Source organism: Bombina bombina, chromosome 1 (assembly GCF_027579735.1).
Source record: "Bombina bombina isolate aBomBom1 chromosome 1, aBomBom1.pri, whole genome shotgun sequence".
NCBI classification, from domain to species: domain Eukaryota; kingdom Metazoa; phylum Chordata; class Amphibia; order Anura; family Bombinatoridae; genus Bombina; species Bombina bombina.
In genome coordinates, this window is record NC_069499.1 from 670,478,043 (window position 1) to 670,503,364 (window position 25,322).

General features: G+C 37.5%; 1 protein-coding gene across 2 annotated transcripts in view; it reads left to right on the plus strand.

Moving 5' to 3' along the window:
• Positions 1-12,570: 12,570 nt before the first annotated feature.
• NXT2 (nuclear transport factor 2 like export factor 2) overlaps positions 12,571-25,322 on the plus strand; it is a 42,498-nt gene continuing 29,746 nt past the window's right edge. The window contains exons 1-3 of one of the 2 annotated variants that reach the window (XM_053699147.1): positions 12,571-12,691; positions 18,251-18,337; positions 19,720-19,864. In XM_053699147.1, coding sequence (XP_053555122.1) covers positions 12,680-12,691; positions 18,251-18,337; positions 19,720-19,864 — 244 coding nt within the window. In that variant the 5' untranslated portion in view covers positions 12,571-12,679. Of the gene's footprint in view, positions 12,808-18,250; positions 18,338-19,719; positions 19,865-25,322 lie in introns of both variants that reach the window. The other variant, XM_053699146.1, reaches the window with a different exon arrangement.

Here is a 25,322-nt window from a genome sequence, read left to right on the forward strand (position 1 = left end):
TCCGCCTCACTAACCCTATCATAAATAGTATTAACCCCTAATCTGCCCTCCCTAACATCGCCGACACCTACCTTCAATTATTAACCCCTAATCTTCCGATCGGAGCTCACCGCTATTCTAATAAATGGATTAACCCCTAAAGCTAAGTCTAACCCTAACACTAACACCCCCCTAAGTTAAATATAATTTTTATCTAACGAAATAAATTAACTCTTATTAAATAAATGATTCCTATTTAAAGCTAAATACTTACCTGTAAAATAAACCCTAATATAGCTACAATATAAATTATAATTATATTATAGCTATTTTAGGATTAATATTTATTTTACAGGTAACTTTGTATTTATTTTAACCAGGTACAATAGCTATTAAATAGTTAAGAACTATTTAATAGTTACCTAGTTAAAATAATAACAAATTTACCTGTAAAATAAATCCTAACCTAAGATATAATTAAACCTAACACTACCCTATCAATAAAATAATTAAATAAACTACCTACAATTACCTACAATTAACCTAACACTACACTATCAATAAATTAATTAAACACAATTCCTACAAATAAATACAATTAAATAAACTAGCTAAAGTACAAAAAATAAAAAACAACTAAGTTACAGAAAATAAAAAAATATTTACAAACATAAGAAAAATATTACAACAATTTTAAACTAATTACACCTACTCTAAGCCCCCTAATAAAATAACAAAGCCCCCCCAAATAAAAAATTCCCTACCCTATTCTAAATTAAAAAAGTTACAAGCTCTTTTACCTTACCAGCCCTGAACAGGGCCCTTTGCGGGGCATGCCCCAAGAATTTCAGCTCTTTTGCCTGTAAAAAAAACCATACAATACCCCCCCCCCCAACATTACAACCCACCACCCACATACCCCTAATCTAACCCAAACCCCCCTTAAATAAACCTAACACTAATCCCCTGAAGATCTTCCTACCTTGTCTTCACCATCCAGGTATCACTGATCCGTCCTGGCTCCAAGATCTTCATCCAACCCAAGCGGGGGTTGGCGATCCATAATCCGGTGCTGAAGAGGTCCAGAAGAGGCTCCAAAGTCTTCCTCCTATCCGGCAAGAAGAGGACATCCGGACCGGCAAACATCTTCTCCAAGCGGCATCTTCGATCTTCTTCCATCCGGAGCGAAGTGGCAGGATCCTGAAGACCTCCAGCGCGGAACATCCATCCGGACCGACGACTGAACGACGAATGACTGTTCCTTTAAGGGACGTCATCCAAGATGGCGTCCCTCGAATTCCGATTGGCTGATAGGATTCTATCAGCCAATCGGAATTAAGGTAGGAATTTTCTGATTGGCTGATGGAATCAGCCAATCAGAATCAAGTTCAATCCGATTGGCTGATCCAATCAGCCAATCAGATTGAGCTCGCATTCTATTGGCTGATCGGAACAGCCAATAGAATGCGAGCTCAATCTGAATGCGAGCTCAATCTGGGAGGGCAGATTAGGGGTTAATACTATTTATGATAGGGTTAGTGAGGCGGATTAGGGGTTAATAACTTTATTATAGTAGCGCTCAGGTCCGCTCGGCAGATTAGGGGTTAATAAGTGTAGGCAGGTGTCGGCGACGTTGAGGGCGGCAGATTAGGGGTTAATAAATATAATATAGGGGTCGGCGATGTTAGGGCAGCAGATTAGGGGTACATAGGGATAACGTAGGTTGCGGCGGTTTACGGAGCGGCATATTAGGGGTTTAAAAAAATATGCAGGGGTCAGCGATAGCGGGGGCGGCAGATTAGGGGTTAATAAGTGTAAGGTTAGGGGTGTTTAGACTCGGGGTACATGTTAGAGTGTTAGGTGCAGACGTAGGAAGTGTTTCCCCATAGGAAACAATGGGGCTGCGTTAGGAGCTGAACGCTGCTTTTTTGCAGGTGTTAGGTTTTTTTTCAGCTCAAACAGCCCCATTGTTTCCTATGGGGGAATCGTGCACGAGCACGTTTTTGAGGCCGGCCGCGTCCGTAAGCAACTCTGGTATCGAGAGTTGCATTTGCGGTAAAAATGCTCTACGCTCCTTTTTTGGAGCCTAACGCAGCATTTGTTTGAACTCTCGATACCAGAGTTAAATTTATGGTGCGGCCAGAAAAAAGCCCGCGGAGCGTTAACAGCCCTTTTACCGCCGAACTCCAAATCTAGGCCTTAATGTTATAGAAAAACACAAACATTATTTGCTTCATTCATTCCATGTGGAATTACTGTATTTAATCGGAAAATCCAGTTAGTTTCTTTCTGAAGCAATATTTGTTCACAGCTTCCACCTCTTATCCCAGGTTTAACTTTTTCTAAGCCCCAAGATCTGAGCGCTCCAGTATTACCCCCATGGTGGTAGAGAAAATGTCTTGTCACACTTGTTATTTGTTTGTAATTGTCACTGTCTCTTTTTGCATTACGGATATTACTTAGATGTTCAATTTACCTAGCCTTCTAGTAGTCATACCCACATAGAAGCAATTGCATAAACATAATATGCAATATATGACGTTTGTACTTTGGCAATGTATATGTGTGTTCTCCATTTTTTATCAAATCTATGAACCATGGCTTCTTTCTTGACCATATGTGGGCATACTTTACAGTCCCCACAAGGAATGGAACCCCTATGTAATGGGGATTTCTTGGCATTTCTATTAAAATGGCTACTGGTAAGACGATCATTGAGATTAAGGCCTCTTCTGAATGTGAACAAGGGTCTCTCTGGTAATAGTGATCTTAGATGTTCACTCCCATCAAAATATTCCAGTGTTTACTGACTATATTTGCTAATTGTTCACTTTGATGATTATAAGTGAAGATGAATCTAAGTGTATCTGATTTATCACTCTCTTTAGGTTTGAGGAGATCTTTTCTATCCTTAGCCAGAGCTTTCTTATGTGTTCTGGTAAGTGATTTTCTAGAATATCCATGTGATAAAAGTCTCTCTCTTAATTATAAAGCTGCCTTTTTAAAGGATTCTAATGTGGTACTATTTCTCAGATATTCACCATATGGAAGACCTAAATTGTAGAGGGATGATGGTGACTTGATGCATTTAGGATATTATTGGTTGCGGTGGGCTTCTATAAATATCTGTTTCCAGTTTGTTGTCCACCATTTTTATAACCAAATCCAAGAGTTCCACATACTCCACATTAGCTGTATAAGTTAAAAAAAAAAGGCCAAATGGATTAGCATTTAGAATTTTGATAAATTCCTATAAGGTTTCCACTGGTCCATTCCAAATAAATAGAATATTATCTATGTATTTGGACCAGTGGGATATATGTTGTGTGTAGCCCTGTAGTGAGTCATGGAATACTACCATTTCCTCCCACCAGCCCAGATAAATATTGGCATAGGTGGGGGAACAAGAGGTGCCCATGGATGGCAGTGCCACATATTTGTAAGAAAAACCTATCATCAAATACAAAATAATTATGGGTCAATACATATTTAAGCAGTTTTATGATGAAATCTTTAGTTTCTTTGCTCATTTCCTGTTTTTTCTCCAGATAATGTGCTACTGCCTTGCATCCCCATTCTTTTTGTATACTTCTATACAGCGATTCAACATCGCATGTAACAAGTAAAGAGTTTGACGTTACTTTAATATCTTGTATCTTATTTAATATGTGCATGGTATCTCTTGTGTGTAATAGTAGAGCTTCAACTATATATCTAAGTCTAGCATCCAAATATCTGCTAGCTCCTTCGGTAAGGGAGCCGATTCCAGATACAATCGGTCTCCCCGGTGGACAACGAATATCCTTATATATTTTTGGTAGCAGATATAAGGTTGCGACCTTAGTGTTTTTGACTTCAAGAAATTTGTTTTCTTTCTTATCAATGGATTCTTCTGCTAGAGCATTATTAATCAACTTGTTGTATTGATTCAAAAATATTTCAGTAGGGTTCGCCAACAGGCATTTGTAATTATTTTTATTGTCTAATATAGGTTCAGGCACCTTCTTTTCAACAAGCAAAATCTCACACAGAGATATTGTTGTCTTTTCTTCGTTCCCACGGATGGAATGTGAATCTGGTAAAAAGCTCCCTTTCCCCTGCTACAAGAGTAGTGTTCTTAGGGACCATAATAGATTCTCTATTGATGAAGATTTTTCTGACAGAGGTCAGGAAAAACAAAATCATTTCCTCTTGCCTCTCTCTTCAGGCTACTGCTTATCCTTCAGTGGCTCAATGTATGGAGGTAATCGGTCTGATGGTGGCTTCAATGGACATAATTTCTTTTGCTCGATTCCATTTAAGAGCTCCCCATTTGTGCATGCTCAGACAATGGAATGGCGACCATGCAGATCTATCTCAGAGAATACAGTTAGATCAGTCGTCAAAGGACTCTCTCCCGTGGTGGATTTCTCAGGAACATCTGTCTCAGGGCACATGCTTTCGGAGACCTTCCTGGGTGATCGTGACTACTGACAACAGCCTGCTGGGCTGGGGAGCAGTCTGGAACTTATTAAAAGCTCAGGGCCTTTGGACTTGGGAGGATTCTGCTCTTCCCATCAACATCTTGTAGTTGAGGGCGATTTACAATGCTCTTTTGGCTTGGCCTCAGCCCAGTTTATCAGGTTTCTTGACAAAGGCTCCCTGGAGAGCTGAAACGCATAGAAACCACACCAGGACCCAGTTTGTTTGGAAAAGACACAGATGGTTTTTGGCTCCCAGGACCGTTAAGCCAGCACAAGTAGAAGTATCGCAACGTAACGCTGAGCAGACGGTAGGAGTGAAGACTTAAACTGTAAGTGTGCACACTTAGAAGAAAATAGAAACAGCAGTATAACAGTAAAACAACTTTATTACAAGAAAACGCTGCAGAATCATAGGCGAGTGACCGTAGCTTGCCACCTCCCATACCGGAACTCCGGGTAGGAGAGGATTGTGAGAGGGCTTACTAAAGCGGCGAAGAGAGAGAACTGACAGCAGCCGCTCAAACAACCGCCAAAATTCAAAATTGTATTTAAGAATGAACTATTTGCTTGACCGGTAGAAATTTGCTGTCAGTATTCTGACTATATCATCTAATACATCAGACTCTAGTATTAAAGTGTATGACATCCCCTCTGCAAAAAAGCAAAACACATTTGCAGAATAGATACTCAGCCTGCCGAGTCTTGAAGTATATGAGTCCCCAATTCTAACTTTGCTAACGATATTCACAAAGATATGAGCACTGTGTGATATTATCATTGCCTAATTTTTATTTCTTGTAACTTATTTTTAAGGATTGTTTTATTAAATTGGCTAAGTCTTACTTGCTAGTTAGGTTTTAGAATAGACACCGGTGTTTTTAGATAGTGATTGATTGGACCCTTTTTTAGATAGTGATTGAACCTTTATTTCAAAATGATTTTGACCATTATTTAACTTACCAATAAATTGTTTTTTATTTCTCTAAAAACTCACAGCTGTAGCAATTTGCCTTATTTACACATCCATATCTTGGTACACACTTTTTTCTCAATAATCAGATAGCCTTGATTGGCGCCACTTCCACCCACTTTGTATTTTCTGGATAGCCTAAATCGATTGCATATGTGGTGAAAAGTGCAATCAGGAGGTTGGCAAATCTGAGACTCACCTATCTCCAGCTTACACACTCTTTGCCTTTTACTTCTCTTTTGGCTTGGCCTCAGTTGTCCTCAGCCCAGTTTATCAGGTTTCAGTCAGATAACTTAACCTCTGTGGCTTACATCAATCACCAGGGAGGAACTTAGAGTTCCTTAGCCATGAAGGAGGTTACTCGGATTCTTCAGTGGGCAGAGACCCACAATTGCTGTCTATCTACCATCCACATTACAGGAGTAAACAACTGGGAAGCGGATTTTCTGAGCAGACAGAATTTTTCATCCCGGGGAGTGGGAACTCCATTCGGAGGTGTTTTCCAGCTTAGTCCTCAAATGGGGGGTGCCGGAGTTAGATCTGATGACGTCCGGTCAGAACGCCAAGCTTCCAAGGTACGGTTCAAGGTCAAGAGATTGGCAGGCCATTCTGATAGATGCTCTGGCGGTTTCTTGGGTTTTCAGGATGGTTTACCTGTTTCCTCCGTTTGCTCTTTTTCCACAAGTCATTGCTCATATCAAACAGGAAAGGGCGTCTGTGATTCGAATAGCCCCTGCATGGCCTCGCAGGATCTGCAGGATTTGCAGACCTAGTGGAGATGTCATCTCTCCCACCTTGGAGACTACCTCTGAGGAAGGATCTCCTGATTCAGGGTCCCTTCCTTCTTTCAAATCTCGTTTCTCTGAAGCTGACTGCTTGGAGATTGAATGTTTAATTCTGTCTAAGCATGGTTTTTCTGAGTCGGTCATTGAGACCATGATTCAGGCTCACAAGCCTGTTACTAGAAAGATTTACCATAAGATATGACGTAAAATTTCTTTATTGCTGTGAATCCAATGGCTACTCTTGAAGTAGAATTAGAATTCCTAGAATTTTATCTTTTCCTTCAGGAAGGCCTGGAGAAGGGATTGTGAGTCAGTACCCTGAAGGGTCAGATTGCTGCTTTATCAGTTTTACTACATAAACGTTTGGCGGATGTGCCAGATGTGCAATCTTTTTGTCAGGCTTTGGTCAAAATCAGACCTGTCTTTAAGTCTGTTGCTCCTCCTTGGAGCCTTAACCTTGTTCTTAAAGTTTTACAGCTGGCTCCATTTGAGCCGTTGCATTCCATAGACATTAAGTTATCTTGGAAGGTGTTGTTTCTTGTTGCTATCTCTTCTGCTCGAAGAGTCTCGGAATTCTCAGCTCTGCAGTGTGATTCCCTTTATCTTATTTTTCATGCCGATAAGGTGGTTCGTTGTACTAAGTTAGGTTTCCTTCCTAAGGTTGTTTCTAATAAAAATATCAATCAGGAAACTGTTGTTCCCTCTCTGTGTACTAATCCTTCTTCTTCCAAAGAACGTTTGTTACACAATTTGGATGTTGTACGTGCTCTTAAATTTTACTTACAGGCGAATAAGGATTTCGCCAGTCCTCTGCCCTCTTTCTCTGTTTCTCTGGGAAACGTAAAGGTCAGAAAGCTACTGCTACTACTCTTTCTTTTTGGTTACGAAGTATAATTAGTTTGGCTTATGAGACTGCTGTACAGCAGCCTCCTGAGAGAATTACGACTCAATCCACAAGAGCTGTTTCCTCTTCTTGGGATTTCAAACATGAAGTTTCTGTGGAACAAATTGGCAAGGCTGCAACTTGGTCTTCTCTACATACTTTTTCCAAATTTGATACTTTTGCCTCGGCTGAGGCTTCTTTTGGGAGAAAGGTTCTTCAAGCGGTGGTGCCTTCTGTTTAGGACTGCCTGTCTTGTCCCTCCCTATTTATTCGTGTCCTCTAGCTTGGGTATTGGTTCCCAACAGTAATTACTCAAGCCGTGGACTCACCATATCTTAGGAAAGAAAAACAAAAATTATTCTTACCTGATAAATTTATTTATTTCTGGATATGGTGAGTCCACGGCCCCACCCTTTATTTTAAGACAGTTGTTCTTTTTACTATAACCTCAGGGACCTCTACACCTTGTGTTACTCCTTATTCTCCATTTCCCTTCAGTCGAATGACTGGGGGTTGTGGGTAAGGGAGTGATACTTAGCAGTTTAACTGTGGTGCTCTTTGCCTCCTCCTGCTGGCCAGGAGTGATATTCCCCAAGAGTAATTACTCAAGCCATGGACGCACCATATCCGGAAATAAATACATTTATCAGGTAAGCATTCATTTTGTTTTTTTCAATCAGTTGACATTTACACCTCTTAGCCAATAGCCGCGCGGGCCAGCTGGCATTATGCCGGATAGCTAGCAAGCTATTGGCTAAAATCACCTCAGTGATAAAATAGCGTTCTGCCATGGGCGGCCTGAGGCGCTCAGTGCAGCAAATGCTGCAAATAAAGGAACTTTCAGCATGAAATATTTTATACTTCAAGACTGCAAGTCCCCTTTATTTGTTGCACTGGTAAATCCTAGTGTTTCACAAACACTAGGATTTAGTATCACTTTAATTGAAATAATTTAAATATGTATTATAACTCTATTTAAATCGATTTTTTACCTTTCTTTTCTTTTCTTTTTTATCCTACATTTGTGCAGTGTCCTGTACTTCATGTCACAGTTTAAAATGAGGAGGGGGCCTCTGCAGGAAGGTTTATCTTAGCCTGATGTCATAAAACTTCTTGGCTGGTTACAATTAAAATAGACTAGATAAAAGGGAGTCAGACTTGCTCATGCCTAGATCAGTCAGAATGTAGCCTACGTTTCAAAGATGTTAGCTCCCATATCACACTGGGATAGGGCTACACTGAGAATTTCTGAATGCTCATTATGCAACAAGTTTTTTTTTACACAATCTATTTTTTTTTTAGATTTTCTTTGATTTACATGTTTGTTTTTACAGGAGCACTGTTTAATATCGCTTTAATAATATTAACAGCTTTGAAAAATACAGCAGCTCTTCTAATTTTAAAGTAAGGATAAAAACACTTTTATGTTAGCTTTTAATTGTAGGTAAACCGTATTTTCACAATCAAACGGCGAGATTACGAGTTTTGCGGTAACAGGGGTGCGTTGCTAACGAGCCTTTTTTTTCACCGCTCCCTTAAGACAATGCTGGTATTACAGGTTTTTACAAACCCTGTAAAAAGCTGCAAAAAGGTGAGCGTAGAGCAAAATTTAGCTCCACATCTCACCTCAATACCTGTGCTGCTTACGGTAGCGGTAAGCTGGCTAAACGTGCTCATGCACGATTTCCCCATAGGAAACAATGGGGCTGATTCAGCTGGAAAAAAACCTAACACCTGCAAAAAAGCAGCGTTCAGCTTCTAACGCAGCCCCATTGTTTCCTATGGGGAAATAAAAGTTATGTCTACACCTAACACCCTAACATGAACCCCGAGTCTAAACACCCCTAATCTTACACTTATTAACCCCTAATCTGCCGCCCCTGACATCTGCATTATATTATTAACCCCTAATCTGCCGCTCCGTACACCGCCACCACCTACATTATACTTATGATTCTTGAACCCCTAATCTGCTGCCCCCAACATCGCCGACACCTACATTATATTTATTAACCCCTTATCTGCCCCCCCCAACGTTGCCGCAACCTAACTACACTTATTAACCCCTAATCTGCCGCCCCCACTGTCGCCGCTACTATATTAAATGTATTAACCCCTAAACCTAAGTCTAAACCTAAGTCTAACACCCCCCCTAACTTAAATATAATTTAAATAAATCTAAATAAAATAACTACAATTAAAAAAAATTATTCCTATATAAAACTAAATACTTACCTGTGAAATAAACCCTAAGATAGTTACAATATAACTAATAGTTACATTTGTATCTATCTTAGGGTTTATATTTATTTTGCAGGCAACTTTGTATTTATTTTAACTAGGTACAATAGTTATTAAATAGTTATTAACTATTTAATAACTTCCTAGTTAAAATAAATACAAATTTACCTGTAAAATAAATCCTAACCTAAGTTACAATTACACCTAACACTACACTATCATTAAATTAATTACATAAACTAACTACAATTAAATTAAATAAACTAAAGTACGAAAAACAACAAACACTAAATTACAGAAAATAAAAAAATAATTACAATTTTTTAAAAATAATTACACCTACTCTAATCCCCCTAATAAAATTAAAAAGCCCCCCAAAATAATAAAATTCCCTACCCTAGACTAAATTACAAATAGCCCTTAAAAGGGCTTTTGCAGGGCTTTGCCCCAAAGTAATCAGCTCTATTACCTGTAAAAAAAAGATACAATACCCCCCCAACATTAAAACCCACCACCCACACTCCCAACCCTACTCTAGAACCCACCCAATCCCCCCTTAATAAAACCTAACACTACCCCCTTGAAGATCACCATACCTTGAGATGTCTTCACCCAGCCGGGCACAAGTGGACCTCCAGAGGGGCAGAAGTCTTCATCGGATCCGGGCAGAAGAGGTCCTCCAAGCGGCAGAAGTCTTCATCCAGACGGCATCTTCTATCTTCATCCATCCGGAGCGGGTCCATCTTCAATCCAGCCGACGCGGAGCATCCTCTTCAAACGAAGTCCAAGCGAAGAATAAAGGTTCCTTTAAATGACGTCATCCAAGATGGCGTCCCTTGAATTCCAATTGGCTGATAGGATTCTATCAGCCAATCGGAATTAAGGTAGGAAAAATTCTATTGGCTGATGCAATCAGCCAATAGGATTGAGGTTGCATTCTATTGGCTGATTGGAACAGCCAATAGAATGCAAGCTCAATCCTATTGGCTGATTGGATCAGCCAATAGGATTTTTCCTACCTTAATTCCGATTGGCTGATAGAATCCTATCAGCCAATCGGAATTCAAGGGACGCCATCTTGGATGACGTCATTTAAAGGAACCTTCATTCTTCACTTGGACTTCGTTTGAAGAGGATGCTCCGCGTCGGCTGGATTGAAGATGGATCCGCTCCGCTCCGGATGGATGAAGATAGAAGATGCCATCTGGATGAAGACTTCTGCCGCTTGGAGGACCTCTTCTGCCCGGATCGGATGAAGACTTCTGCCCCTCTGGAGGTCCACTTGTGCCCGGCTGGGTGAAGATGTCTCAAGGTAGGGTGATCTTCAAGGGGGTAGTGTTAGGTTTTATTAAGGGGGGATTGGGTGGGTTTTAGAGTAGGGTTGGGAGTGTGGGTGGTGGGGTGGTGGGTTTTAATGTTGGGGGGGGTATTGTATTTTTTTTTTACAGGTAATAGAGCTGATTACTTTGGGGCAATTCCCAGCAAAAGCCCTTTTAAGGGCTATTTGTAATTTAGTATAGGGTAGGGAATTTTATTATTTTTTGGGGGGGGGGGGTTTATTAGGGGGATTAGAGTAGGTGTAATTAGTTTTAAAAAAAATTGTAATTATTTTTTTATTTTCTGTAATTTAGTGTTTGTTGTTTTTCGTACTTTAGTTTATTTTATTTAATTGTAGCTATATGTAGTTAGTTTATGTAATTAATTTAATGATAGTGTAGTGTTAGGTGTAATTGTAACAGGTTAGGGTTTATTTTACAGGTAAATTTGTATTTATTTTAGCTAGGTGGTTATTAAATAGTTAATAACTATTTAATAACTATTGTACCTAGTTAAAATAAATACAAACTTGCCTGTAAAATAAAAATAAACCCTAAGATAACTACAATGTAACTATTAGTTATATTGTAGCTAGCTTAGGGTTTATTTTATAGGTAAGTATTTCATTTTAAATAGGATTAATTTATTTAATTGTAGTTATTTTATTTCGCTTTATTTAAATTATATTTAAGTTAGGGGGGTTAGACTTAGGGTTAGACTTAAGTTTAGGGGTTAACAACTTTAAATATAGTTGCGGCGACGTTGGGGTCGGCAGATTAAGGGTTAATAAATGTAGGTAGGGGTCGACGATGTTTGGGACGGCAGATTAGGGGTTAATATAATGTAACTAGTGTTTGCGAAGCGGGAGTGCGGCGGTTTAGGGGTTAATATATTTATTAAAGTGGCAGCGATGTCCGGTCGGCAGATTAGGGGATAAAATATTTATTATAGTGTTTGCGATGTGGGGGGGGGCCTCGGTTTAGGGGTTAATAGGTAGTTTATGGGTGTTAGTGTACTTTTTAGCACTTTAGTTAAGAGTTTTATGTTACGGCGTTAGCCCATAAAACTCTTAACTACTGACTTTTAAATGCGGTATTAGTCTTGACAGGAGAGGGTCTACCGCTCACTTCTTCCAAGACTCGTAATACCAGCGTTAGGCAAATCCCATTAAAAAGATAGGATATGCAATTGATGTAAGGGGAAATGCGGTAAGCTCGAGTCACGGAAGAAAAGTGAGCGGTACACCTGTACCTGCCAGACTCGTAATACCAGCGGGCGTTAAAAAGCAGCGTTGGGACCTCTCAACGCTGCTTTTTAAGGCTAACGCAAGACTCGTAATCTTGCAGAAAATTTCCTCTTTTTTTTTCCTTTCTTTCTTTTTTTTACTACCTCCAGCTCCTCAACATGAGGTGTCCAGGATTTTCGTCTGGAAAAAAGCTTGTCCCCTTTATTTTACTTTAAAGGCAGTTGAAATGCTGCTGAACGTTTAAATACTGGACATTTGGCAACCCTGGGTATATTTCAAACGCTTGCCTATAATGTCAACCTCATAAGGGCATTGAGAAGAGATGCATTAAAGTATCTGCATCTGCAAACACATGGAGTAATTAAAAAAAACCCCACTGTAATAGTGTGTGAAACTGTGATTTCCAATTGAAAGTCAGGATTCTTCTGAGATACGGTTTTTATGATGGCCACAAGAAACCAGAGATTTGCGCTTCAAATACTCGCGTGTCTCCAACAGAACAGAAGAGAGTGGGATTTAGTCATATTACATAAAAAGGTCGTTTATTTACTTTACATTTCCTATTACTATGTCATTTGTAAAACCTTCTTGTGACCCTTGTTGATCGCGATGTTAGAAGTAGAACACCGTGAATAGTATATTAATATTAAGCAGCGCCACCTACAGTTCAATTTATAACTCCTGCAGGCGGAACCTATTCCACTATTGCAGTTTGCTGACGGAGAGATTTTTAGCAAGAACAGGAAGTTTTTGTTCTAGTGTCAAAGCGGTTGCTTTGTGTGAAACGTGGGACCCATGGGGACGAGTGTGAGTAAAAGGGCAGCTATTGTGTATTGGTGCTGATCTCTAGCAATACAGCAGTTGCCAATTTCTCAGGGGCTTTAGGCTACAGCGGAAAAATGGGACCGTCTGACATCAGCAAGGTACACTGTAGCTGGCGGCGTGTGTAAGCCATCACTGTGGACACTGAGCAGCATGTTATAAAAACCTGAATCCGTATAAGCATACTGGAAAGTCACAGGAAGTTTCGGATTTTGTTTATTATGTATCCACCATTAGCAGCACGTTAAATACTTGGAATGTAAGGTCCTTATAAAATTATACCTTCGTATGTGGGCGGAAATTCATCAGTTCTTCTGGAAAAAGCTGTATCTGGACAGCAATGCTTACAGTTATAGAGAGACTGGCTGGAAAAAATGAACTTAGCCATTCCAGTTAGCCACATTATTCACTTATGAAGACACAAATACTAATTACACACACAGCTAAGCGCACAACTAGGCCAAAACATTTATTCACGCACATATACTTTGGATCAGGGTGGATTTGATTAAAATTAAATTGATTGAAATCACTAGTAAATAAAGCCAATGTAAAGTGATTTAAATAATGGTTTTCATTATTAGAATAATAACTTTTAATTTTATTTTTCCGGTTATATCAGACCTTTACTGATTTGGTTATATATTATTAAATATGCATAGATAGATCATTGAAATTAATGAAAATATTGGGAGGTGAACTATTTCCTGTTCAATACGTTAATCCTTCATATTTGATCAACTTTTCAGCTGTACTTTATTGAAAAGAGAAAAATGATTACCTTAAAGTGATTGTAAGCTTTAATAGTGTAATCCACAGATTATAACAACAACCAATGGCACTTTAATTCATTAAAACATTTAAATATGTTTCCTTTTTAAAATATTTAACATCTAAGGATGGTAAACATGGCACTGTTCCTCAGCCCCCATCTTATACTTCTTTTCTGTCTTAGTTGACAAATCCGGCTTTATCCAATGGTTTTGTGCTCCATGTGGAGCCCAGCTCATTGGATGAAGCAGGTTTTGTCATCTAAGGCAGAAAAGAAGTATAAGATGCGGGCGGAGGAACGGCACAATGTTTACCATCACTAGATGGTAAATATTTTACAAAGGAAACTTTTAAAGTTTTTTAATGAATTAAAGTGCCCCTGGTTTTATAAATATTGTTATAATCTGTGGATTACACTATTAAAGCTTACAATCACGCTAATAATAACAATTTAAATAGTTTTATTTATCTAAAGAAAAAGAAACATAACCTTGACAATACCATTTTAAATAGTTTTATTTAACTAAAACAATAACTTTATATTTCATTTTTAATGCTTGCCTCTCCCTCCTAACACTTGGGTCCTTGTACAGATCTATTCCACTCCAAACTATTTTCTATTCAGTGAGCTTCTTGAAACTTAGTATTGGTTGATTCTGTGTACATAGATTTTCAGGACAGCAATGGCATTAAAGTGCCATAAAACATTTTGAGATATGTGCATATCCTTGCATAAAAAAAAATATTTAAAAATTGCTGGAAAGCATTTTAAAATAATTTAAAAAAATAAGCAAAATAGTAACATAGCCATGCTGTTTGGATTAGTCCGACCCAACACCCCTTATCAGTGTTTAGCATCAGAAACACGGGAATTATATTTCAACTGAGTTCACAGTAGCTTATTTGCTTCTAGGCATGCTCCAGCAGATAATGAGTGTTTAAGTCTTGTATTCTACCAAAGCAAAGGTAAATATAGATACAGCCATAGAAGGAATTGTGTGGGGGGAGTTAGAGCTGTACAATTTGGAAACTTAAAAGAAAGGGTTAATGGTATAAATTTGCAGGTAAAGTAATAAGTACATATTATTATATTTTGTCTGTATCCCAACTTGTTTTATGTCCATTTAAAGGGACAGTAGAGTCAAAATTAAACTTTCTTATCTGATTTGTTTTGTTATCTTGGTATCCATTGTTGAAAAGCATACACAGGTAGGCTCAGAAGCAATGTACTACTGTGAACTAGCTGCTTGTATCTTTACCCAATGTGTTCAGCTAGTCCCCAGTGGAGCCTTGCTCTCCTTCAACAAAGGATTCCAAGAGAATGAAGCAAATTTGATAGAATTAAATCTGAAAATTGTATGCTCTACCTTTTAAGGTCTATTTCTTAACTCTTTTTATGTTTATTTTATAACATTTGCTGTGAAGAAGGGGCATTTTATCTCTTCAGTTTTGAGAACTGCAAAAACAATACAATGTGATGTCTTCGAGATAGAAAATAGTCTGCCAGAAACCTCTGGTAGAGCATGGCATTGTGAATGAATTAACACTTTCCTGACAGGATTTATTTTTCTCCATCGGAACAAAGTTCAGATGGAAATAAATAAGTAAAAATTGAAATCATGTGGTCGCGTGATTTCAATGATGGGATCTGCCTATGATTCTAGTTACACTCTCCAGCACGCAATTTAGCAAGCGACTATGGCTTCAGGACCTTCCATACTGTCGTAATGGAGTTAAAACCCAGCGCAGTTAGGACGTTCCATGCCGTCCTAACAGCGGGAAAGAGGTAATGGAATAAATGTACCCAAAAAATAAACATTACAGCCATGAATATACAGTATCTTGCTATATAATTAAAAAGTAATCTATATTTCAGGATGAGTAACACTATTTTTAAGATATATTATAATCTTTAGATGGATTTTTCCTCAAAAAAGCATTTTGTTTAAAACAAAAAAACTTATCCAAAGCAAATAAATCTAATTTAAATAGGAAAAAGTCATTAATTTTTATCCACCCTGCTTTCAATGTTTTTTTGTTCATGTGACTGACTGCCAATGTAAGGCAAGAAGGAGGGCTGTGGGAAGCATATCCAAATTAAAAGCAAAATTTAGGCAGATCAGACTTACAAAATTGTGGCATACTGTAAATTTCCCCATCATCCAAGTATCATCCAAGTATGCCAGTCTGTCTCTTGGCAAACCTTTGCATCTGTTGAGAGAAGAAAGAAAGAAGTACTTTGGTGGCACACTTGTTATATATGATAGAGATTTACCAACAAGTATAAGGGGCGGGGGGAAGACTTATAAAATACAATTTAATTTTTAATAGTTAAAAAACTAAGACACATATTAAAATCATTAAAAACATACAAAATACATCTGCCTGCCCTCTGGAGAATAAGTCAAACGACTTAAATTAATTGTCACACTGGTGTCTACAAAAAGTTTACATAACGCTCAGTGATTGGTCATCCCGAACCACGTGATCGCTCTGTCAGCGAATCTTGATTAGTCTGTAACTCTAGGGGAAAGAATCCGGGTGCCTTTTGCCTTTGAGAAAGCAGTGGCGAAACGCACATCAGGCGTTCGCCCTGCCCTCTGTTTGATTATATGTTGGTGCTCACGCACAAATTCACACTTTAGAAACTTTAATTTTGTACCTAAGTAGCGAAGGGACTATCCCTGTCTCTGTATTAATTGAAATTTGACTCTTGACATAGGTATTATAGGAGTCCGTATAAGCCCTAGTGATTAACAGTTCAGATAGTGGCTAACACTTGAGCGTAACAGGGATCCCGGTGTCTATTGGCTACGGTGGTGCAGTGTGCATCTCATTAAGGGGTTATCTTTCAATGCGGTCTCCTGGTATAGGCCGGTATAAGTCAATACGCCTAAGACTAATAGCACATAGTGTGATTACCCCGTATTTTATGTATACTGTTTCACTTTTTGTAGACACCAGTGTGACATAATTGATTTGAGTCTTCTGAATTATTCTCCAGAGGGCAGGCAGATGTATTTTGTATGTTTTTAATGATTTTAATATGTGTCTTAGTTTTTAAATATTAAAAGTTACATTTTATTTTCAAAGCCTTCCTTCCCCCGCCCCTTATACTTGTTGGTAAATCTCTATCATATATAACAAGTGTGCCACCAAAGTACTTCTTTCTTTTCTTTCTTTCTTCTCTCAACATATACATTTAGCCAGTACTTGGCACTGCCTTTTGCAGTAACTTTGGTTTTCCTGCCTTAGGATTTTGAGTATTTACCTTACCTCCCCTCTCCTGTCTGAATTTGTTTTCAGACAACATTTTTACGAAACCTTTGAATCTGACATAAAACCTCTGATTCCTCGCTCACCTAAACACTTTGTTTTATAGTTCAATTGTAAATACACACTTTAGTGGTATTTAGAGATGAACTTAAAGGGATGGTAAATTTGTCTATTTTAAAAGAGTGATTATAAATCTGTGGTAGCTAAATATTCAAACTGCTAATTTTTTTTTTAATTTTTTTTTTTAAATAAATGATGACTTTTATCCTTACTGTAATACTGAGGTTTTCTCTGCCTCCTCCATTTCCTTTTTCTTGAAATCAAATAGAGAACTAAGAAAAGGGTCAATAAATAAAATATTACTATTAAATGGCGCATAAAAAGTAAGATTTGATGAATTAAGATGGCACTATAAACAAAAGTTTTGTAAGATTTTTATTTGTACACTGTCTAAAGTTACCATCAGTTTAATACTAATCAAATAAACAGCCTTGTATTATTACTGTGCAGTTTCAAATCAGAGCTTTATATATTAAAGGGACAGTTCACCCAAAAATGTTCTCCCCTTTAAATTGTTCCCAATGATTCATTTTACCTGCTGAAGTGTTTTAAATTGTTTACAAGTAGCTCCTTTACCCCTAATTTGGCACTTGAAATAGATGATTCAGCTTGTGGTTTCCCAACCTATACTGAAAGTTTCTATACTGGAGTATATTCTATTGAATAGCCTAAGTAAACACAGCCAGCAGAAGAGATTACACTCTCAGTGGGGGGCATGGTAGTTAAGTAATAAAATGAAAAATTTCCATTGTTCTCTCTAAGTATTGAGCTTTGGTTTTCTAGACAAATTTAAGATAAGGAAGCAAGTGTGTGTACACAAAGTGATAACATAATGAGATCTGATATTACCTGAAGCTCAACCCATTATAATAGGCTGTGGTTTAAAAGTACAAAACCAGCTACTTCATATACACAAATAAACCTGAAAATGCAATTTCTCATAAATTTTATACTCTGCAGCTGTTATAACAAGTCATTGAAAATACATTAATATAAAAACAATTTTACAGTGTACTGTCCCTTTAAACACGTTAGTGGTTATTACCTGGCTATGTGGAAAACACTTAGGGGCATATTTATCAAGCTCCGTATTTCTGGCGAGCCTTCAGGCTCGTCAGAAACACAAGTTATGAAGTTCTGAAGACCGCTGCTCCATAACCTGTCCGCCTGCTCTGGGCCGGCGGACAGACATCGCCGGAAATCAACCCGATCCAATACGATCGGGTTGACACCCCCTGCTCGCCGCTAATCTGCAGGGGGAAGCATTGCACCAGCAGTTCACCAGAACTGCTGGTGCAATGATAATTGCAGGCAGCGTATGCTGTCGACATTGATCGATGTGCAGCGGACATGGTCCGATATTGCTCGCACGATATTGCTCGCACAATGTTAAATCGGCCCCTTAATGTTTTAATTATGGTTATTATTATTTTTCAGGATTTTAGAACTGATGTAGATCTGGCATGCAGAGCAGCAGAAGAATTTGTCACTCTTTATTATGAAACAATTGATAAGCGCAGAAGGGTAAGTCTTTCCTTCCTTCCCTACCTCCCTAGTGGGGTATAACTTGTGACTACACACTTGTCATTGGTTCGCTAGGCGTTTTCAGCTACGTCCTAGTAGCAGACTTTGATTATGTGTTTAATACTTTTGCCGGGGTTAAACACACGGTTATGTACAATAATAAAATCCTCTAACATGTTAGAGTATTTCCCATTTTCACTTTTATATGCTTTTCCATAGGTTTATGGAAGTGAAGAGTGGAGCATTGAGGCAAAGTGCAATCATAATAAATATCCATTTATCTGAGATATTTCTTAAATTCCACATGGTGTTCTAAAAAATCATTAACATCTACTTAAAGTGAATGTAAAGTTGAATGAATTAGTGCCAGTTTTTTAACAATACAGTACTATTAAAAACAGGGGCACTTTCATTCATTAAACTTTACTTTGCAGTGTTTTTAATTTTTTTATTTTTAACTACTTACCGTTTTTCTTTAGGAAGCCCATACCGACGATCCTCTGCCCACAGCTCCTCTGTACTTACCTCAGCAACGATGACATTGTCTTCCTCCAATCATGGTGTGCACCCCGGAGTGTCCATCTTGTGAGGCCACACAACGATTGTAGGAAGCCGGTTTCGTCATCGATATGCTACGTACAGGGGAGCTGCAGGCGGAGCATCGTCGGTCTGGATTTCCTAAAGAAAAAGATAAGTATTTTAAAAATAAAAACGCTGCAAAGTAAAGTTTAATGAATGAAAGTGCCCCTGCTTTTAATAGTATTTTTAAAAACCGGGCACTCATTCATTCAACTTTTACATTTTACTTTAACTATATCATTTTGTTTTAAGTTAGAGAAAAAATAAAAAATTATTAATTTATGCAAAAAACCTTTGCAATATACCTTAATTATTAGTTTTGCTACTTTTCCTGTAATCGTGTTCTTTACACTGTCCCCAGAGAGGCTGAAGTATTTCCTATGGAATTCAGATCCCTGAAACTCCAACATTTTACACAACCATTGTTTGGTCATTGCAAAGACTTGTTTATATCTGTCCTTATTTAAGCGCAGCAAAGATGATGATGATCATAATCGGGGCATATCAAGGAGTGTGCCCCTGGATTGAAAACAACATAATTTGTTATAAAAGACGGAGAACATAATATGCATGGTTGTATGCAGGTTAACAGTGTTATTTGTAAAGACGGTACCCAATAGAATTCTGTGTATTAAATAGAACATCTAAAGGGAGTGATGAGGTGGTTTCTGTTTATGGTTATCTATGTGTTAGCAACACACCTTTTATTTTTATTGTGATTCCTTATTAAAAAAAAAAAAAAGGCATTTTTATTTGACACATACATTATGTATTTATATCTGACTGTATGTTTTCTCTTTCAGCAACTGATTAAACTTTATATGGACACAGCTACATTAGTATGGAATGGGAACCCTATATCAGGGCAAAACGACCTTATTGAATTCTTTGAAATGTTGCCGTCAAGTGAGTTTCATGTCAATATGCTTGATTGCCATCCTGTCCATGGTAAGTATCCTTTATGTGCATCCAAACATTGTAATAATAATATTTGTTTATATTGTGCCAATGGCATTGCGTTGCACAAGTTTATGGTTATAGGTGAGAAATGGAGTAAGCATAAAGATACAGGACTCTGACGCTGTTACTGTAATATCTATGTATGGTGGAGGAAGATAAGTGTATAAGAATAAATTCTGTTTTAGCAGAATTTTCTCTTCCTTTTTGACCAATTCTAATTGTACTGTATATCAGGTTAACATAGGAAAACTATAACCTCAGTGTGATGGTTACTGTAAACACTATGGTCAAGAATGTTTTCTTCATTTTTTGGTATATCTCCTTACTATATATGTTTTTTTATATTGGTCAAGAAACAAAAAATGTTTTTCTGTTTTTGTTGATCATCTGTAATTTTTCTTTCTTTGCTGTTGTACAAAATGTTCAATAAAAAATTTATTTAACTAAAGAAAAATAAATTGTTTGCTGCAAGATAAGTGATACAGTGAGACTAGAATTGTGTTTTAATGAGATATGTTGGTTGAGACAGGTTGCATGGTGCGTATTAGGTGAGAGTAAGGCCTATAAAATAGTAAGAGGAATCTATTAAAAATGAATGCTTAGAGTAGTTAAAGGGACGTGAAACCGATGATTTATATAGAGCATGCAATTTTAAACAACTTTCTAACTGGCAGCACTATTTTCTGCCATGTAGTGCTCTAAACACCTACCTAGGTAATCTCTTTAACAAAGAATACCATGGGAACTAAATAAATTTGATAATAGAAGTAAATTGGGAGCTTTTGTTTTTTAAATTGTATGCACTGTGTGAATCGCAAAACAATTTTTTGGGGTTACATATACCTTTTAATGTTGAAAGTACAATATATACCCAAACTATGGCCCATGGATGATGATTATTGTTGTCATTGAAGAAAACAATACAAAAGGAGAAGGGTGCAGATTCAAGGGGCACATGTGATTTGTATTTTAATGCACTTACATGCTTCCCTTTAAATCACCACCTCATAGTGCATGAATAGCTCTGCTGCAATCAACTTCTACTTTAACACTTGTAACCTGCTTCACACTATAGAATTACAAAAAATATCACTGTTCAAGAGGAGCGATAGCTAAGCTTCTTAATAGCGACAGTCTACACCAGAATTGTTATTGTTTGAAAAGGTAGATAATCCCTTTATTACCCATTCCCCAGTTTTGCATAACCAACACAGTTATGTTTTACCTCTGTGATTACCTTGTATCTAAGCCTCTGCAGACTGCCCCTTATCTCAGTGCTTTTGACAGACATGCAGTTTAGCCTATCAGTGCAGACTACTAAATAACTCCACGGGAGTGAGCACAATGTTATCTATATGACACACATGAACTAGCCCTGTCTAACTGTGAAAAACATTCAAAATGCTCTGAGCTAAGAGGCGGTTTTCAACAGTTTAGAAATCAGTTTGAGCCTAGCTAGATTTAGCTTTTCAAAAATACCACCAAGGGAACAAAGCAAATGTAATGATAAAAGTCAATTGGAAAGTTGTTTAAAATTACATGCCCTATCTTAATCATGAAAGTTTAATTTTGACTAGACTGTCCCTTTAACCATTAAAATAATATAAGAAACAAGGAGGCTTTGACCAGTAGTAAAGTAGTTATATTATACTAGCACACCAGTCAAACACCTAGATTACGAGTTTTGTATTACTGTGCGGTACGACTTTTAATGCTGAAAAATTGTCCATTGCCCTGGAATGGCCAGTAACGCATATTACGAGTCACGGCGGTATAGCTATACTGCAAGCATTTTAACCTGTAACACAACGTCCATTCCGCACTCAGAAAAAAGTGACGTTTGAGTGTGGGATTTCCATAGCGCTGGTATTGCAGGTTTTGCGGTCTGGCTAAAATGCTAGTGTTATAGCCAATACCGACACGATCCATACCGCAATCTGAAAGCAGTAGTTATGGATTTTGCAAAACAAAAATGTTTCATAAAACTCATAACTAAAATGTTACAAAGTTCACTAACACCCATAAACTACCTATTAACCTTTAAACCTCCACCCTCCCGCATCGATTTAAAACGTACTAACCCCTAATCTGCCGCCCACCCACACAGTTAGATTTTTTTTATTTTGGGGGGTTGGGTGGGTGGGTGGGTGGGTGGTGGGTTTTACTGTTGGGGGACTTTGTATTTTTTACAGGTAAAAGAGCTGTTTAACTTAGGGCAATGCCCTACAAAAGGTCCTTTTAAGCGCTATTGGTAGTTTATTGTAGGCTAGGCAGTGTTTTATTATGGGGGGATTTTTTATTTCTATAGGGCTATTAGATTAGGTGTAATTTTTTTTTTATTTTTGATCATTTCGTTTATTATATTTTGTAATCTAAGGTTAATTTATATTCTAAACTTAGGTTTATTTTTATTTCACAGGTAAGTTTTTATATATATTTATTTTTATATATATTTATTTTTATTGAGGTTGTGAGAAATGTTACATAAAATATTTGTCCAATGACAATGATAACATAGCATTAAGACATACATTATTAGCACATAAACATAGCAAAGAAGCAGAGAGGTATCGGCTCTAGGCATACATTCTGTGCGTCTCTAGAAGAACATAAGTACAATAACATGGAATATACAGCTATGTCTAGTATTCAAACTGCCTGCATGAAGATAAAGACATTTACAACATGTAACAAGTAAATGGAAGTGATATTGCAATACATGCATAACTAGTATGTCAGTAAAAAAAAAAAAAATTGTACCAAAGATAATGGAACCTCAGTTTTATATTATATAAATAGGAAATATGGTCCCCACATTGCCATAAAGAACATTCATGAAGTTATTTATTCTAGTAAAATTGGGGCAAGTGTGGATTAGTTTTTGTTTTGGTCGCTCTTGGACCAAATTAGTCAGGAAGGGGGAAGGGAAGTCCAGCGGGCAAGAGCCGCTCCAAATGAAGTAAGGGAGGGGATGAGGAGTGGAGCCATTTAGGATTAGCGCTGCGGAATCTGTTGGCGCTCTACAAATAACCGATAATAATAATAATAATACCAGTATGGTAATGTGGAGGGAGTGAATGAAGGTCATGTTATATAGCTATAGAGGTGGACTCCATAAGAAACGACTTACTGTTTAGATGACTAATAGGGAGGGACATGGCTAGTTCAAGGTATCATAATTAACGAAATGGGACTTGTCCGTTACATATGATACACATAGAGAGCCCTAGATATAACGTTGTGTTTTAGCATCAGTTAGATATTGTGAGTAATGCTCCATATGATGTGCAGCGACTGAAATATTTCACTGTTAATATTATCTAGTATTGAGCCATATATAATAGGTGATAATACTCTGAGGTCCCGGCCGCAGACCCAGTAGTACATTACTGTAAATGTTAGGCATGTTAAATACAAGAAAATTAGCTGCAACAACAAAAGATGTCTTGAGCATATATAGTACTATATACTGCTATCATGGAGGGTTACCACTCTTCTAGGTTCATACTAGAGCCCAAATCCTTGTAGATATGGAAGGAACGTCTATCTATCCTATGAAGACTGAGAGGATCAAAGATTTATTTTTATATATATATATATATATATATTTACAGGTTAATGTTTAGTTCTATACAGATCTCTCATATCTAATTGCCTTGATACGTATAATTGATCCTACTATTGACACATATTAGCACCAAAAGGTAGGGCTGCTCATAGGTATACACCCTCTTGAAGCCATAGTGCAGACATTAGTGTGAGTGTGTGTGTGTGTGTGTGTGTATGTATATATATATATATATATATATATATAATTTGGTTGCACCATATATAAAGTTATGTAGTTATGTAAGCTAAGTTCCTGGAGAGAGAGTATTAATATTAGTATGAATAGATAAAATCAACTTACTTAAAAGTTTATCATTCGATGGGCTTTATGTTTTTGGAGTAAATAGTAAGGCTAATTCTAGGGCTAGTTACTTAAATATATACATTATAACTACATTATGTTGAAAGTTCTAGTAGAACAGTCATTTAACCATATATAAAATAACACAAGTAACTAAACCTATCAAACCGTAAAGATGTATGCATTAAAGGTATCTGATGAACAGCATACTAGGCTTGGACTGAATTGGACCTATAATTCGTATACCAGTTTTGGAAAGTGAAGCGTGGGGAAAAGGCATCATACTACTTATCCAAATAATATTCTAGAGGGCTAAAATAGTATGTATAATTGAACAGTGGTCTGTAGTACTGTACGTTTATTTATTACTAGCCTTTTAAAATTAGTATAGATCTGAAGTAGATTGTGCCTATAACAAGTGGGTTGACAGACTGCACTCTTGCCGTCTTGCTAAGGTGGGAATAGTAATACAAAATAGATAATGATAGTCAAAGTATAATGAAATAAAAAATAATACAACAGCAGCAGAAGAAAACAAATAGTACAAAAAAAATTGTACAGAAAATGATAATAGTACTATAAAATAAAAAAGATAGAAAAAACAGAACACAATGCAAACATATACCTAAAGTCCAAATGTACTAATAATGTAATCCCAGACTCGAATGAGAAGGAATAGTAGACTTATAACATCCAAAAGTGGCTTTAGGAAACTGTAGAAGTCGATGCTCATTTGGTGATAATTCCACTGATCACCGGAAGTTTGAAGAAGCTGGAGCAGAGATGTAAGAGAAGCGCAAAAACGACTTAAATAATTTATTAAATATATAGAAACAAGAATACATAAAAACTTACACTCAGGTAAGCGCAGTCAAAAGTCCCCAATCAGGAAAAAGTCTAAGGCAGCAGCAGTCTGAGTCCTACTTGACATGAAACAACGTCCAAGTTCACAAATTGGCCGTCTCAAAGAAAGACAGACATCATCTGACGTCAACATGGAGAAAGGATCCGGAGCGTGCCTCTCAGGTTGTACAGCTGTCAGTGAAGTCTAAGTGAGAATATTCCTACGCGTTTCGTCCGTGACTCGGCCGGACTTTCTCAAGGTACCTGAGGGGTACTTGCCTGACGGGGGACGCTCCGGATCCTTTCTCCATGCTGACGTCAGACGCTGTCTTTCTTTGAGACGGCCAGTTTGTGAACTTGGACGTTGTTTCTTGTCTAGTGGGACTCAGACTGCTGCTGCCTTAGACTTTTTCCTGATTGGGGACTTTTGACTGCGCTTACCTGAGTGTAAGTTTTTATGTATTCTTGTTTCTATATATTTAATAAATTATTTACATCTCTGCTGCAGCATTCCTACAGCCAGACTGCAGTCAGTGCACTAAGTGCATGCGCAGTTTAACACAGGAGGGAAATGCGAATCAAGAAGTAATTTGATCTAACAATATCACAATGGGTTAGTTGGTCATAGTGAGTGACACATTAAGTACAAACTATAAGAAATAGAGCTTGTAATAGGAGGGCACAGGAAGAAAT